Source organism: Pinus tabuliformis, chromosome 2_1 (genome assembly GCF_031772625.1).
Source record: "Pinus tabuliformis cultivar Carrire ecotype Pingquan chromosome 2_1, CPIR1, whole genome shotgun sequence".
NCBI lineage: Eukaryota > Viridiplantae > Streptophyta > Pinopsida > Pinales > Pinaceae > Pinus > Pinus tabuliformis.
In genome coordinates this window covers 182,264,785-182,281,293 of record NC_142299.1, presented here as the reverse complement: position 1 = coordinate 182,281,293, position 16,509 = coordinate 182,264,785, and the positions used below count along the sequence as shown (strand labels likewise).

Genomic DNA, 16,509 nt, shown 5'->3' with positions numbered 1-16,509 from the left:
GACAAATTGGAGAGTAGGCTCCAAGAATCAAGGGGGACTTTAAGGGTTCTATTAGTATGAAGACAACCCAATGAGGAGTAGGCTCCAAGAATCTAGGGGGGCTTTAAGGGTTCTATTGGTATGAAGACAACCCAATGAGGAGGTTCCAAGAAACAAGGAGGGTTTCAAGGGTTCTATTAGTACTCAACCCAATTCACATTGATGGTAACACCAAACTTCCAATCTCATTGCAAAAGAAAAACACATGATCATCCAGTCAATGGACTAACAGACCAACTCCTTGAAAATACTTTAGCCATGAATTTTTCTTCTTGCCATTAATATAACCTTTGGTTAATATGTTAATACTCAATAAAATTGTGTTAATAATTATGTAAATTCATAACACATTTTTGTTACACAATGTTTATACCTTTTCTATAAATATTTATAACACTTTTATGAGATAAAATGTAAATGAAAAACTAATTTAAAAAAAATTATGTTAAAAATTTGTGTATATTTATATTTATTAAAAAGATTATGTCAATTTGTAACCTTTATAAATATTTTTATTAATGTTTATGAGCTTTTTGTTTAATTTTAAATTTAAAAAAAATATAAACTCGCTAAACATATATTTATAATTTCAAAAATATTTATTGTTATTATTTTCATTTAAATTATATTAATTTAATATTTAAATTTTAAATTTTACAAATATTTTAAAAATAAATTTATATAATAAAATAGATTAATTTAATTCAAAAAATACTACTTTAATTAATTTTATTGAACAAAATATTTTAATTGCAAAAAATACTTATCTTTTAGAACGCATTAATGTTATAATTCTAATATTTAAAATTAAAAAAACATATAATTAATTCTTATGTTTGGTAAAAATATAAATTTAAAAAAATATACAAAAGGATCATCACGATACAATATTTTTGTACTAAAATGGACTCCAATTCTTTCCCCATTAAAATACCATTTATATTTATATTACAAGCATGCATCATTGTATTTAAGCCCGTCTGTTTTAAATTGCGAACTTGCGAAATGAAAAAATCAATTTTGATTTCGATTTGGTTCCTCCAAGTGAAACCACGGTATAGGATATTTCTGGCGCAGCCTCTCTACTACTTTCTCACCCAATCGCAATTTATGACACCCATTCACAGAAAAATACCGTAACGATGTACAATATTCAACTCCCTCCAGCTTCTCCAACTCAGGGCACCGCCAAGCACTTAGGCTCCAAAGCTCTGTTTGGTGCGCCAAATCCCGAATGCTATTCAACTTCTCACAATCTCCTACATGCAAGGACACCAATGTTTTAACACTCGGCAGCTCTTGAAGTTCGTTACACTTTCTAATGTCTAGGATTTGAAGCATTGGAAGACCACAAAGGCCTTGTATACTTCTCAGATTGTAGCACCTATCCAAACTCACATATGTCAGTGCCTTTGGTAATGTTCCAATCTCCACCACATTAATACACTCCTCTAATATGAAGTATCGAAGGTTGGGGTATACAACTACATCAGATAATACCTCTGATGTGTGGATTATGGGACAAGCAGCCACTTTCAACCATCTCAACTGACTCGGCCGTTCAAGCGATGCCGGCAAACACTTCACTTCCCGCCGATACTCGAGACCCAATTCCTTCAACTTCCGTAAGTCACCCAGCGAAGGCATCACCGTGTCCAGCAAACGGTTTGCTATCCCCAGAACTTCTAAGTCACTGGGGAGTTCAATCACACCTGGCGATTCTTTCTTCAAATTTGTGCCCGTCAACTGCAGTGTTTTCAGGGACCTTTGATGGGCCACTTGCGTGGGCCAGACTTCAACTTTTTCACACCCGGAAAGACCTAGATGCCGGAGGGTTCTTATATTTCCAAATGTTTCGCTTGAGATTGTTAAATTATCACAACGCGAAGCATTAAAATATACAAGGCTAGGTAAACTCCCGAAAGAATCTGGCAGCCTCTCCAATTTCTCGCAACCAGACAGGTCCATCATGTGGAGGTTCGTCAAGCTGCCGAAGGAATCTGGCAGCCTCTCCAATTGATAGCACCACCCCAGGTCCAACCTGTGGAGGTTCGTCAAGCTGCCGAAGGAATCTGGCAGCCTCTCCAATTTCTTGCAACCAGACAGGTCCATCCTGTGGAGGTTCGTCAAGCTGCCGAAGGAATCTGGCAGCCTCTCCAATTTCTCGCAACACCGCAGGTCCAAGCTGTGGAGGTTCGTCAAGCTGCCGAAGGAATCTGGCAGCCTCTCCAATTTCTTGCACTCAAACAGGTTCATGCTGTGGAGGTTCGTCAAGCTACCGAAGGAATCTGGCAGCCTCTCCAATTTCATGCAATAAGTTAGGTCCATGTGGTGGAGGTTCGTCAAGCTGCCGAAGGAATCTGGCAGCCTCTCCAATTTCATGCAACCATACAGGTCCATGTGGTGAAGGTTCGTCAAGCTACTAAGGGAGTCTGGTAATGATTTCAATGAACCAGCCTGCAACACCAACGCCCTCAATGAGTTCAAATGACCGATTTCTTCTGGCAATTTAGCAAGAAAGGGAGAACGAATGACGATCCTCTCCAGGTGCTTCAGGTGCCTTATGGACTTTGGAATGCCCGAGAGACGGGTCGCGTTAATAATCTCTAATTCCTCCAACTGCAAAGGTACCTGGAAGATCAAGCTTTTCGAGTGTAAGAAAGAGATATAAGTAAGAAAACAGTCAGTAATCATTGGAGATCCTGTGGTCCAATATGAAATCAAAACGTTTAGATTTACCTGCGAGTTGCGTTGCCACAATGTTTCCAGTTCTCTCCCATCCACTTTCAAAACCCTCAAGTTCTTCATTGAAATGTAGGAAGGTAGGTAAGTGTAGGGACAATCACGCCAAGAAAGCCATATGAGATTTGGCGAGGGCAAACGCAAAATACCATCCAGCAGATGCCCTTCAGTCTCAACAAGTTGCAAATTCATGACTTCAAAACCAAGAAAACGATAGCTATTGCGAAGCTTCATCACGCGGTTCCCCAACATCTGGCGATTCTTTTGGTACCACGACAACATTTGTGAGCTTGTCCCCACTTGTTTGGTGCTATGCTCTCCAGGAAGCAGCCTAATTCCTCGTGCTTCGGCTAAAACCTGTTCATTGGGATGGGAAATTAAGAAACCGTACACAGCTTGCTATGGTTAAATTTAATTATTTCGAAGATGTGAAACGATGGAGAAGTTGAAAACTGTATACAGATTTCTATGGAAAAAATATATTACTATTTTAAAAGTTTGAATGACTGAGGACTTACAGATGATTGCTGGAGCAGCCAATCGTTAATGTTCCCGGCAGTGCGACAACGAAGACGGCGCGGTAATTCATTTTCTGCAATTTCTCTTCCCAAATCACGCAGGTGATCATGCATATGTATAACATCTCTACTGTCCACTTTTACCAAGCACTTGAGCTGCAAATTTTTAAACCCCAGGGAACCTTTCCAGCCTGATCCTTCCCATACTGTTACTGCACTATTCTTTTTTTCTCCTATAAAAAAACATGCTATATCTAAAAATATCTGTTGTTCCTCTTTGGCAAGTGCATCATAACTAACTTTTAATATATTCTTTATATCTTTTGGAAGTTCTAATTGGTGAAGTATGGCCTCCCAATCACATTTGTCGTTATATCCAGAGAGAAGTGCTCCAAATACTATTAACGATAGGGGCAATCCACCACATGCCATTAGAAACTTATTTACCAGATCCTCAAACCCTGGTTGTGAATAGGGCTGACAGAAGGCATATAAGCAAAAGAGCTGTTTCGAATGGTGGTAAGGAAGGCCTGTTAACCTATACATGGATGACTCTTTCACCCCTGACCTAGCTAGGACACCTTCATCCCGGGATGTAATCAAAATTAAGCTATCCTTATCTAAGAAACTTCTTTCTGGTAAAAGCGCATCTACCTGATTCACATGATCTATGTCATCTAAGATTAAGAATATTTTACAAGATGAGAAAAACTGTCTAAGAACCTCTGTACCTTGATGAATGTTGTCTATTTGCAGATCCAAATGAAACAAACCCTCCATAAGTTTCCTCTGCAATGAATGTAATGAGATTCTTGCATTTTCTCTTACATCTGATAAAAAGTAGGAATGGCTGTACTCTGAATGCTTTCTATTGAAAATCTGTTTTGCCAAAGTCGTCTTCCCGACTCCGCCTAAGCCAACTATGCCCACAACCTGAACTTCTCCTGTGCGTTGCTGTGATAATACTGTAGCTTCAAAATCTTCAATTTTGTCATGTAAACCGGTGGGATTCTTGGCCACATACAACTGTGTATTTACAGCCATTAATTCCACCACACGTTTGACGACCTCATCTAGCAACAGACCCTCGTCGCTGGTAAGTCAAGGAGAAAACCAAATAAATAAGCAATTGAAACCATAGCCGAAACATCATATGCATGTGCATGCTATATATACTTATAACTGAAACCACAGGCAAATCATCATACACATGTTATATATTGTATCCATAGAGAGGGAGTTGGGGTTGGAGGTGTTACCCGTTAAACTTGCCCAACAAATCAAAGCCACTTATGTCTGCAACAGTAGAAAGAGCATTTCTCCATTTTCGAAGAGTAGCAGAGTCATAACGTGGCTTCTCTTCATCAGTTTGAGGGTCGACCGTTTTCTTCATCTGGAGTCGGTTCAGGGCCTCAGCATACACTCCTCTTTTCTTCGGATCTGTCCACCTGAGGTCAGCAGGGTCGACATGGTAGAATATAGGAACAATAGGAGCCTTGGACTCCAACATGAGGACGAGTTCACGCAGGCACCATGGTGAATCTGCATAAGATGTAGAGAATATGGCCACATGGACCGAGGCACTTCGAATAGTGTCGACTATTTGAGTAGGAAAATTGGATCCCACTTCCAATTCTTCCTGGTCCAAAAAGGGCCTCAATCCATGTATAAGAAGACGACGGTAGAGGTAACTAGCGAAGGTCTTCTTGGTGTCCGGGCCGCGGTGGTTGATAAACACACCGCACCTGTAATCGACGCCGCTATTATTGATGGGATGAGCAGCAGTGGAAGAGGAGGAGGCGCCAGAAGCGTCCATGGTAGTTGCAGAAGAATAACGCTGATCTTCGATTTGAATTTCAGAGTGGGTTTTGAGGCGTTGGGTATGCGAATGCCAAATGGTTACAGAAATAGAAATAAAAAGTGGGAAACTCTGAATGGTGGAGATGAATTTAGGAGTCTACCAGAAAATACTGTTGAGAGGTTGGGAGTGGCCAGAAATATATATCGTCGTTATGCATCACCACCGGATACATCGGAAATGAAGTAAAATAAAATAAAAATATTTTCACTTTAACACAACAGTGGCAACTTGCAAGCGACGATAAACCGCGTGGGGTCCACACGGTTAATGGCGTCCAGCGAATCTTCATCTCTTTGCGTGTGGGATCCACAATGGTAGGCGTCGATGAACCGCGTGGGGTCCACACGGTTAACGGCGTCCAGCGAATCTTCATCTCTTTGCGTGTGGGATCCACAATGGTAGGCGTCGATGAACCGCGTGGGGTCCACACGGTTAACGGCGTCCAGCGAATCTTCATCTCTTTGCGTGTGAGATCCACAATAGTTTAACTTTCATGCTTTCTTCCAGAATTAACTTTCACTATACTCTCCTTCAACCGTGGGGTTTAACTTTCATGTTTATTTCCCCAGAATTAACTTCCAGTATACTCTCTTTCCGTGGGGTCCACAATGGTTTCACTTTCATGTATTTTTCCGAGAAATAAGTATTGCTCTACTCTCTTTCCGTGTAGGGTGCACAATGGATCAACTGTCATGGTTTTTTACAACAGTGAATTTTCACTTAAGTTTCTTGCCTGTAATGCAACTTGGACACGTATCCTCCATTCAAGAGGGAAGATGCTTACCCGGATCTTTCACATTTCCAGAGGTCTACGGCCAACTGTGAAGCAGACATGGAATTGACGTTCCACTAAGTCAGGTCAGTTTCTGCCCATTTATCTTATTTTCATCTTATTTTAATATGTTAGAAGCCCGCAAACGCTCACCTCCCGACACCTGTAACGAACCCAACAAGCATTAAGTGGGCCCTTCAAGAGCCTCGTATTCGGCAGTTCCTATTTCCACCTCCATAGCAAAGTTAATGCTATGGAGGTACACCCTCTGACAGCGGCAGCACCGTAACGAGAGTTTTGAATGCATGTTTTGGATCCATATCCATGCATGATACCATGACCTATGTACTCCAACTCCGGGAGGCTCCACGGTTCAGCGTAATCAATGCAATGAATTCGAATTCAAATTTGAATTCAAGCGGCCAAAATTCAGCGCTCATCCATATTTCAGCAACCACATTCGAATTCCTTCAGAGCTCCGTCAACCGGAAAAAATGCATAGCTGTATCTCCCGCGGTCATTTCAAATATTTTCAAAAAGGCCGGCCCGCTCTTTTGCATATTGATTCCCTGTTCAGTGTTGTTTTGTCAATGAAGTTGCAGACGATAGAATATCATGACGATGAGTGCACAGCCAAGATGTGGCACGACCTGGGCCAACCTTTCCTTTACGGCGGCGTGACCGAAGTTCAAGCGGAGCTCTATCACGCGTTGCGGGAATGGTCCGAAAGAAGCTATTGGAAGAACGAAATCAAAAGGAAGGTTTGTAGAGTTTATGATTTTGTGTTGAGCTGGAAGTTTGTAGCTCCGGTCGCTACTTTCTTGGCTCTCCTCATGACCGCTATACAGACTTACTGTAGTCTGTATCATTGTAGCCGCTAACGGTAACAACTCTAAACGCTAGGGGGCTTGTTGCTCTGTTCACCCAGCGACACACCTGAGATTGCCATGGACAGAGTCTTCCGAATAAGCCTTAAATTATTAGAAACCGCGCCACACCTGCGTAGATGTGGATTTGAGAACCCTCCTCTTCCCTTTCGCATATTCATTGTCATCATGTCGCTAATTGCCTTTCCTAGGATCAGGTAGGTAATTGTCATGATATGGGTTATTTCCATTATTGCAGGGAGATTTGTATTGTGTGATATTTGTAGCTGCTAATTGCTATGATATGGGTTAGTTCCATTATTGTAGAGAGAGTTATATTATGTGATACTTGTTTGTTATTTTCAGCCAATGGGTTCTTTGGATTCGAACCATCCAGAGATGGTCTGTAAAATAAAATGTTAATTTTGTTAAAATGAAAATTGCTGTGTGAGAGGTTTTATTAGCATTGGTAAGTGTATTGGAAATAAATTAGCATCAGCATAAGGCCCAAAAAGGGTTCAGATGTTTATCAAATTCAAGCGAATCGTTTCAATTTAATCACTGCAAAATGCATTTAATGTAATAAACGAAATGAGCATATTAAGAAGAAAACGACCGTGTAGATGGGAGAAAATTATCGAAGACCGCTTAGTCCATCCACAAACTGCCGACCCTCTACTTGATTTAGTATGGTCGACTCCAAATTGACGCCATTGTACCGTATCAACTTATTTGTTTTGGCAGTGGAGAACCGTTTAGAGGAGGTTACAATTATATACCTCAAAAGGGTGTTTGGATTTCTGAATTTAATTTTTCTAGATGATTTTAATCTGGGGAAGAACGTTTTTAAATTTTAATTTGGACGAAGAATGATTTTAGGAATTTTCAGAATGAGCATTGCTAAGTGTATTGATAATAATATAGCCTCCGCATAAAGCCCAAAAAGATGTAAATGTTTATCAAATTTAAATGAATCATGTAAATTTAATTACCACAAAATGCATATAATGTTTAATACATTTAATGTATTAACATGCTGAAATGGAAAAAAGATAATAAGACCAAAAACCGATCGTTAACATTTTAGACAAAAAAGATAAAATATATTTATTTCTAGAGGGGGAGTTTACAATTAAATTCTCCCAACATTTTCGGATCCAAAGCGTATTTGAATTCCTTTGGATTCGATTTTCGACAAACACATTATTATGCAGGCAAAGGTCCCATTGCACTAACAGGTTTCGTAAAACTTCTTCATGTCTTCCTTGTATTGGAAACTATTGGAAACTACCGTTAAGACTCCTTTTATGGTTGTATTGTTTCATGGGTTATTTTTTTTTATTTTTTTAAAAAGAATTGAGTAAATATTAAGAAAGATAAAAAGAACCACATTTATTATTAATTTAGGTTCAGACTCCTTTTATGGTTGTATTGTTTCATGGGTTATTTTTTTTTATTTTTTTAAAAAGAATTGAGTAAATATTAAGAAAGATAAAAAGAACCACATTTATTATTAATTTAGGTTCAGTAAAACTAAATTATTTTAATTTAAAGTAATTTATATTGCTATGCTTTCTTCGTAGTTATTTAATTTAAAGTAATTTATATTGCTATGCTTTCTTCGTAGTTATTATTTGTATTTTATTTATTTATTTTTATAGAGTATTTTTAATATTATTATTTTAAATTTTATTGTACTATTTTATTTATTTATTTTTATAGGGTATGTTTTAATATTATTATTGTAAATTTTATTATACTTTTTATATTTTATATAGAGAAAACTATATATATTAAAAATAAATAATAATATATTTTGTAAAAATAAATAGGGCAGTTGTCTATAATGAGACTTTTTGGAAGTCTTTCCGGTGGGTTTTTCCGGTCAAAATCCGGCAGCAATTTATTGGAATCGCAAGTTTGATAGCTAATTTCTGCACAATGAAGGTGTCCCAGGGGTTTTTCAGGGTGTTGAATCCAAATATGCAGTCAAAAAACCATTTTAACCAACTCCATAAATAGGGATAATGATTTTATAACTAAATATTTCTAATGTTTTCAAAAATGGTATAAAAAGTGAATGTGATAGGTAAGTATGTGTATTTCTCAAAATAAAAATAAAATATTCTCTAAATAGAAAAGCAATGTCGGCTATAATAAAAAACAAGAATAAATATGCTATGTATATTTAATGGAGGACCTAATATAATTTCATGTAATGTAATTACAAGCAAAAAAAAAATATTATGTAAGTAAGATTTTTAACACTCATATCAATTTCATATATATCTATATATAGAGAAAATTGTTAAAATAAAATATTTTAATGTTGTATCCAATATGGATTATGAATTAAATATTTTAGTATGAATTAATATTCACTTATACTTAAAAATATATCAATAAAAAAAAAAAAACTAGTTTAATGTGGGTTGATAAAATGACCCAATGCACACCTTATGTAATCTCTATAACATTAAAAAATACAATTTAAACAATAAAAATTGTTTTTTGCACTAGTAAGTTTACACATGAAGAAAATTGATCCCTCTCTGTTCATGTTAGATCTTTGTTTAAGATGAATCTATGTTGGTTTTAAAGCTAAATAACAATACATTTTGTAAAATTAAAGAGGGATAATGATTTTATAACCAAATACCTCTAATTTCTTAAAAAGTAGTATAAAAAGTAATTTTAGCAATCCTAATTTTACTCACCAACATTTTTGCATCATACTTTAAAAACAATAAAATTATACTAGATATAAAATAACTTATTAAAGATGCCAAAAAAATTACACATTATTTTTTGCACATGAAGAAATTTGACCCCTCTCTATTCAATGTTAGATCTGTGGTTAAGATGAAACTATGCTCGTTTTAAAGCTAAATAATAATGCATTTTGTAACATTAAATAGGGATACTGATTTTATAACAAAATACCTCTAATTTCTTAAAAAGTAGTATAAAAAGTAATTTTAGCAATCCAATTTGTACTCACCAACATTTTTGCATCATACTTCAAAAGCAATAAAACTATACTAGATATAAAACAACTTATTAAATATGCCAACTTGGAAGATGTCAGAGAAAAAATTACACATTGTTTTTTGCACTAGTAAGTTTACACCTGAAGAAATTTTTTCCTTCTCTTTTCATGTTAGATTTGTGGTTAAGATGAATCTATACTCGTTTTAAAGCTAAATAATAATACATTTTGTAAAATTAAAGAGGGATATTGATTTTATAACTAAAGACCTCTAATTTCTTAAAAAGTAGTATAAAAAAGTAATTTTAGCAATCCAATTTTTACTCACCAACATGTTTGCATCACACCTTAAAAGCAATAAAACTATACTAGATATAAAACAACTTATTAAAAATGCCAACTTGGAAGATACTAGAGAAAAAAACGTCTTAGATGTAAATTTGCATGTGACTTGTGACTTTGCATGTGGAGAGAGAGGAAACCTCATCTCTTCTATTAAGATAAGGATACCTTCTTGTGAATTTACCACTCGTTTTGCCATATCATTAGCCATAGAGTTGTTTTCCATAAATACATAAACAAAAGAGTACTTTTCGAATGTGCCCTTAAGCTCAATTCCTCAAAGTATAACATCCTTCATTAAGAGGTTTTTATTTCCAAATCCTCTATTTATATCCATTCCACCAATAGTTTATAACTCCAAACACTAATATCTCTTTCAAATTCCTTTCCTTTACTAATTCCATGTGTAAGAATGTAACTATGAGTTCTTCCCAATTATTTCTATTCATACCCAATTATAGTAAAAGAAGATTCAATGAATTTCAAACAAATAAAGTATCCTTCCATTCCACATTCATTTCAGGTTACCCTCAAAGGCTCCATAAAAAAATCCTAATCTAGGTGTTGTCTTCATAGACTTTCCTATGTTTCTCGTTGATTTTAGTCTTTTAAAGACCATGATAAATGTATTCTTAAGGGCACTATATTGAAAAAAAATTGCCATGTCATCCAAATTGACCATATCACCACTACTGCATCGGCTTGATGTTCACTAGCCTCCTTATCATCAACTCACTTCTGTTGTTAATGTATTTATTGCATCACAAACTGATTTGGAAAATTGGCATTCAATGAACAAAAAGGTTACTTTTTTTCCTTTTTCTTTGCACCAAAAGCACATAGTAGGATCCATCCAAGATCTCCCCTACAAATTATCCCAAGCCAAATTTATTTATTACGACAAGCCACAAGAAGGCTATAGTTTTAAGAGGATATTTTAGTTTCCATACTCTTGGCTAACACAACCTTGGATCCTCTTCTTCTCCATGTGATTAGCTATAATGTATCTTAGAAGCATAATACACTTTACACAAGTTTTTTTCATTATTAATGTTTCCTCTTCATACCGTAAATTAAAATGCACCTTTGTTACTTCCTACATCAGCCCTTTCCATTCATCCTTTTGTCTTTTTTCTAGTTTAATACCAGTGTATGTTTTCTAACTTGAAATGCATAATGTCCCCCATTTGGGTGATATATGTATGCATCATTTTTTAGATAAGACTCGTATAAGGTCTTTTAGAATTTTATTCACGTCCTTCCTTCCTATCTAAAGGTTAAGACCCAATTTTACTTAACTCCCATTACTTATTCTCCAACCTAGTGAATTTCCTACTAAAGTGAAAAGTGTTGATCAAGGCCTTTCAAAAGATAGAGCCAAGAGGCATTTTTTCATAGGATCTCTAATCCAAGTTTTAATTTATTGTGGCTACATGTATTTCATCACCATGTTTTTCTACCACTCCCAATTTTGTGAAGATCAAACACCAAAGGCTATTTAATGCCATTGAGCTACCAAATTGAAGTGGAAATTTAAAGCACACCCCACCATATGGATAGTTTTGGTAGGCCTCCTCCAATGGGATAAAGGGATTCCTATATTATTTTTCCCATTTATTTCTAATTCCATTTATGATTGATTTGGTTACGAGGGATATTGATATTCAATAAAATGGAATAGGTTCAAGGCCTAATTGTATCGAAATTAATCTTCGTCCAAGAAAAAAAACCACTTATTACATCAAATCTTGATCCTTCATTCAATTTTCTAGATTAACCATTTACAACATTTTATCTTATAATCATTTTGGATTTAAATCAAACCCTAAATAATTAATTTTGTTTTCTAGAGGGGAGATTTTATAACAAATAACTCTCTTAATACCCTACCCATGCCATGGGAGATACCTTATTCACGGAGGATGTAACATTTTTTTCAATTTTAATCGCCATTCTTTTCTATTCTTGTTTTCTCTTTCGAGCCTTTTTAGGGCTTATATTATTTGTAGTCGAATTTCCATATAAAAATACATCATCAAGAAAAAAGAGGTGTGTTAGTGATTAATTCTTTGGTGATAAATTTGAAATATTTTTATTCCTCCCATTCCATTAAGATGTCTTATGCCCTGACTAATTATTTTACCAATAGAATAGATAGGAGTAAAGAAATTAACATCCTTATCTCATCCCCATGAGGAGTTTAAGAATTTTGAAGAAATTCTGTTTATTAACAAAACAAAAAATAATGAAGACAAGCATGTGTTTATCCAAATGATAAGAGGAAACTTAAAACCTACATGAAAAATAATGCATCTTAGATAAACTTTACTTACCCTATCATATGCCTTCTATATATTTAGTTTGTTGTGAGAGCTATAAAAAAATTATCTTCATGGAAAGTAGAAATTTAATTGTAGATTCAATACTGCTCATGTAATTTACTAAAACATGAGACTCAAATCTACTCTACCCATCGGCGGAAATCAATTCATGATCGAGAACACATATAAAAAACATGCATCATGATTCAACACACATACACATAGATTTATCTAGGGGAAAGCAGCTAATCAAAACCCCTTCCTATTTGTATTGCATTAATCAAATAATTTGGATGAATACAATATGCTTTCTCAAACTTGAGCACAACCTCCATAAGTGTCTTCTATCCTCTGCCTGATTGACTCACTTTGGCTAACACTTGGCCAATTTTCTTAGCCTCGAAGCTCTTATTTCCTTGCAGTGTTTGATGAGAAATTAACCCTTATTAATTAGGGAAATTACTCATTGAGAATTGCGTAATTCCTTTATTCCCTTCTCTAATAGCATGCACCACCTCTACAACTTGGAAAATTCTACAACTGATATTACACTTCCCTTGAACTCCAATCTCAAGTGGGTAACTCAAATTCTCTGCATGCATGATTTAATTTAGGCCAATTGATCAGTTAACTGGTTAAACACCGAAGTTACAACCCACTGTTAAACCTTCCACAAGTTCCTCCAACAATTAGAACTAGTTTAACTGAATTAAAATGTTACAACTAAAATTAACTCAACCTAGGATCCTAAAAATTAGGAATCACTGTAGAGAACTCAAGTCCATGCCCCCAACTCAAATTAACTAAGCTAACTGAGTTATAACACTATTTCAACTCAACTAACTCATTCAAGTTGTCTATTGATGTGGAATTTCAATTTTCTCCTAATTTAATCAAAGGAAGAATTAAATTAGGAATTTCTTGTTGCATTTTCAAGATGGAATTCATGGCCTTTTGAGTTATTCCAACCACATCATGTACTTGTCCACCACTTAAAAGTACAAAATATGAACTATTGATATTACTTCTAATAACATTGGATTTAGTCACATCCATATCACTTTAATTATGATCTTGTAAATTGTATTTCATAAAGAAATGGGTGCAAAGTATTCAAATGTAACATGTTCCACCTTACCACTAAACAACAAAATAATTTTTTTATTTTTATTTTATTACATGACTATATTACTTCAAGACCTAGCAAACTAGGACTCTTGCGACTATATGATTATGCGGATTGAATAATTAATCTTGGTTCCTCCCCTTATCATACCCAACAGAAGGTTTGTTAGGTTCTCATTCATGAATTTAACTCGATTCCATTTCTCATTGCAAATCTTGTTTAATTAATACTTAATGAATTTTATTGTACAATAAGTTCTTAATGCTATACGATAGATGGTTAACTTACGTGGTTTACATTTAATTTTCTATCCACCGATTACATATGGGTCCTTCAGTGTTGGCGCCTGGGATCATTATATTGCACATACCCATAGTTTTTATACATTTAGTTATCATGTTAATGTGCATTAACCAACTATACCGCAACATTTAGATAGTGTATTAACCAGTGTTGTATGTGTCTGCATTCATTGAAGCCATAGACGATAATTAAAGAATTTACAAAGATTAGCCGTATGGTTTGTTATATTTAAGGAGAGAATTCATGTCATGGTACTAAACATTGTTAATTGACACTAGGTGGTCCTCGAAACTTTGAGGCACACCTACAAATGCACACCAATCCCAAACACCACACGAAAGACCTTTGGCAATGGCCCCATATGACACTCATCCAACTACTGAGGTTCAATGCGAAGAGGTTAGGGTATTCACTTGCGGAGGTACTGAGAAAAAGGTTCATTTCCGCTCACCGCTGCCGAATAACATGACTCTGCGACCTTTGTTCCACAGTTGTTTCTCTCCGGTGGAAAGAGTGCATAATCCCTTTAACTTTGGCATTATTTTGCATTTAGACCCTTCTTTGCACAGGCTTACCCTAGAAATATTGATTCCTTGTTGGCATGTTTGCTACACAATATTTCTATGTACAATCTTCAGCACATTGAGTTCCACCACTCACCACTAGCTCAGGTAAGATTTCTCTGGAATGATTACCCAGTTTTATTGTTTTTCCTTTCTGAGCTACATTTTCCCCTTTGAGATAAATCCTAACAGACTGACTGTTGTATGCAGGTAGAGTGGGTCAACTCTAGGGTTGACGACTTCAGTCGTTTACCCAGATGTGACAATCTTCCTCTTCCAGGTTGGATTTCGAGCATATCTCAGTCCCTTGAAGCGTTTTGGTGTATCTACCAGTTCTCATAGGACTTTGGCTTTCGGGAGTTGTGACTGAGAAAACCCTTAGGGCTCATGTTTGTGTAATGATTTCCTAGTTTTTATTTGTCGATATATACTTATGACTTGGCTGAGGGTTTAGGCTCCAAGCCTTCCTCCCCTAGCTTGTGATACAAGTTTTTCCTAATATAGTTGACATATGCATAACTATTATATTCAGTTAATTCATAACTGTATATTCGGTTGAGTTTTATATTGATGTTTTTGCTCTTATTTGTAGTTCAATTACCTGTTAAATAAATTTTATAGTATGCTTATTTGCTGTCTCAAAACAATGGGGTTACATTTTTGTTTAACGTTGCTCTTATTACTTAATATGAGAAATAGAGTTGTTATTTACAGAAATGCAGCACCAATCTGAAGGGGATTATTCTTTCCTAGTTAGTTAATCACGCGTTCTTATTTTTCAGTTGTGCCTAAATAAATTTGATTTGTCGGGTTTCTCTCCTCGCATTGCTGCCATGGTCATCCTGGCAGATTCCCCTCACTTCCTATTGCTTATGCCTCCTATGTTGTCACTGCAGTATGGGTTTCAATTGGTCAAGATTTCCCAAGAGTAGTGAAATTTGGAGCCATAGTACCAGGCCACAGAAGATCTTAGAGCTGCCCCAAACCCCCTCCAATGCCTAGTGCTCAGAAATAGCTTTCCAATGGTATATGAAAGTCCAAAAATGGACCCATGGAGCAGAAGTTAAAGCATTCTAAAGACTACCTTGGAAAAGCCCAACAAATCATGAAAAATGACTAAGTGTGGAGATAAATCACAATCAGGGTCCGGAGCAGATCACAATCGGCCATCATATTCTCTCGCGGAAACCTACTCTTTATCCAAATTTCTTTCTGCCCGAAGCAGACCAGGATGCATGCCCCCTGGGTTCCAGTCACATCCTTCTGAATCACTCGCGCTCATCGGGAAGAAGGACTGGGGGTGGAGACATTTCTTGCCTGAACAGATCATTTAGGGTTGGTATATGACTATTTGCGATGCGTGATCCCGGAAATGAAAGTTGGTCTACGAGCTTGACCACTCTTCCTTCGTGTGGAAAACACATTACTCTAAAGAGTGAGGAGACGATGGCTCCCATGCAATATATATAGTCTCGTCCAAGGAGTAGGTTATAATCCAAGGGTCCTTGAACGACCATCACGTTCATTTGAACAGTCTTCCCTTTCAATGTGATAGGCACATTGGGGAGGATCCCTAAAGGTATATGCCCAGTTTTCGTATAAGCCCAGATCTTCCGTATATGCCCAGTTTCCGTATATGCGCACATTTTCCGTATATGCCCAGTTTCCGTATATGCGAACATCTTCCGTATATGCCCAGTTTCCGTATATGCGGACATCTTCCGTATATGCCCAGTTTCCGTATATGCACACATCTTCCGTATATGCCCAGTTTCCGTATACGCCCAATTTCCGATTACGCCCAGTTTCCGTATATGCACACATCTTCCGTATATGCCCAGTTTCTGTATATGTGCACATCTTCCGTATATGCCCAGTTTCCGTATATGCGGACATCTTCCATATATGCCCAGTTTCCGTATATGCGCACATCTTCCGTATATGCCCAGTTTCCGTATATGCGCACATCTTCCGCATATGCCCAGTTTCCGTATATGCACACATCTTCCGTATATGCCCAGTTTCCGTATATGCACACATCTTCCGTATATGCGCACATCTTCCGTA

At 36.3% G+C, this 16,509-nt stretch overlaps 1 protein-coding gene across 1 annotated transcript; it reads right to left on the bottom strand.

Moving 5' to 3' along the window:
• Positions 1-970: 970 nt before the first annotated feature.
• LOC149199321 (disease resistance protein Roq1-like) lies at positions 971-5,249 on the bottom strand. Its single transcript, XM_089402382.1, has 4 exons — positions 4,559-5,249; positions 3,300-4,392; positions 2,779-3,138; positions 971-2,670 (listed from the first exon to the last, which is right to left on the bottom strand). The coding sequence occupies exons 1-4, from the start codon at positions 5,113-5,115 to the stop codon at positions 1,054-1,056; spliced, it is 3,627 nt and encodes a 1,208-aa protein (XP_089258508.1). The 5' UTR covers positions 5,116-5,249; the 3' UTR covers positions 971-1,053.
• Between the last annotated feature and the right edge of the window lie 11,260 nt (positions 5,250-16,509).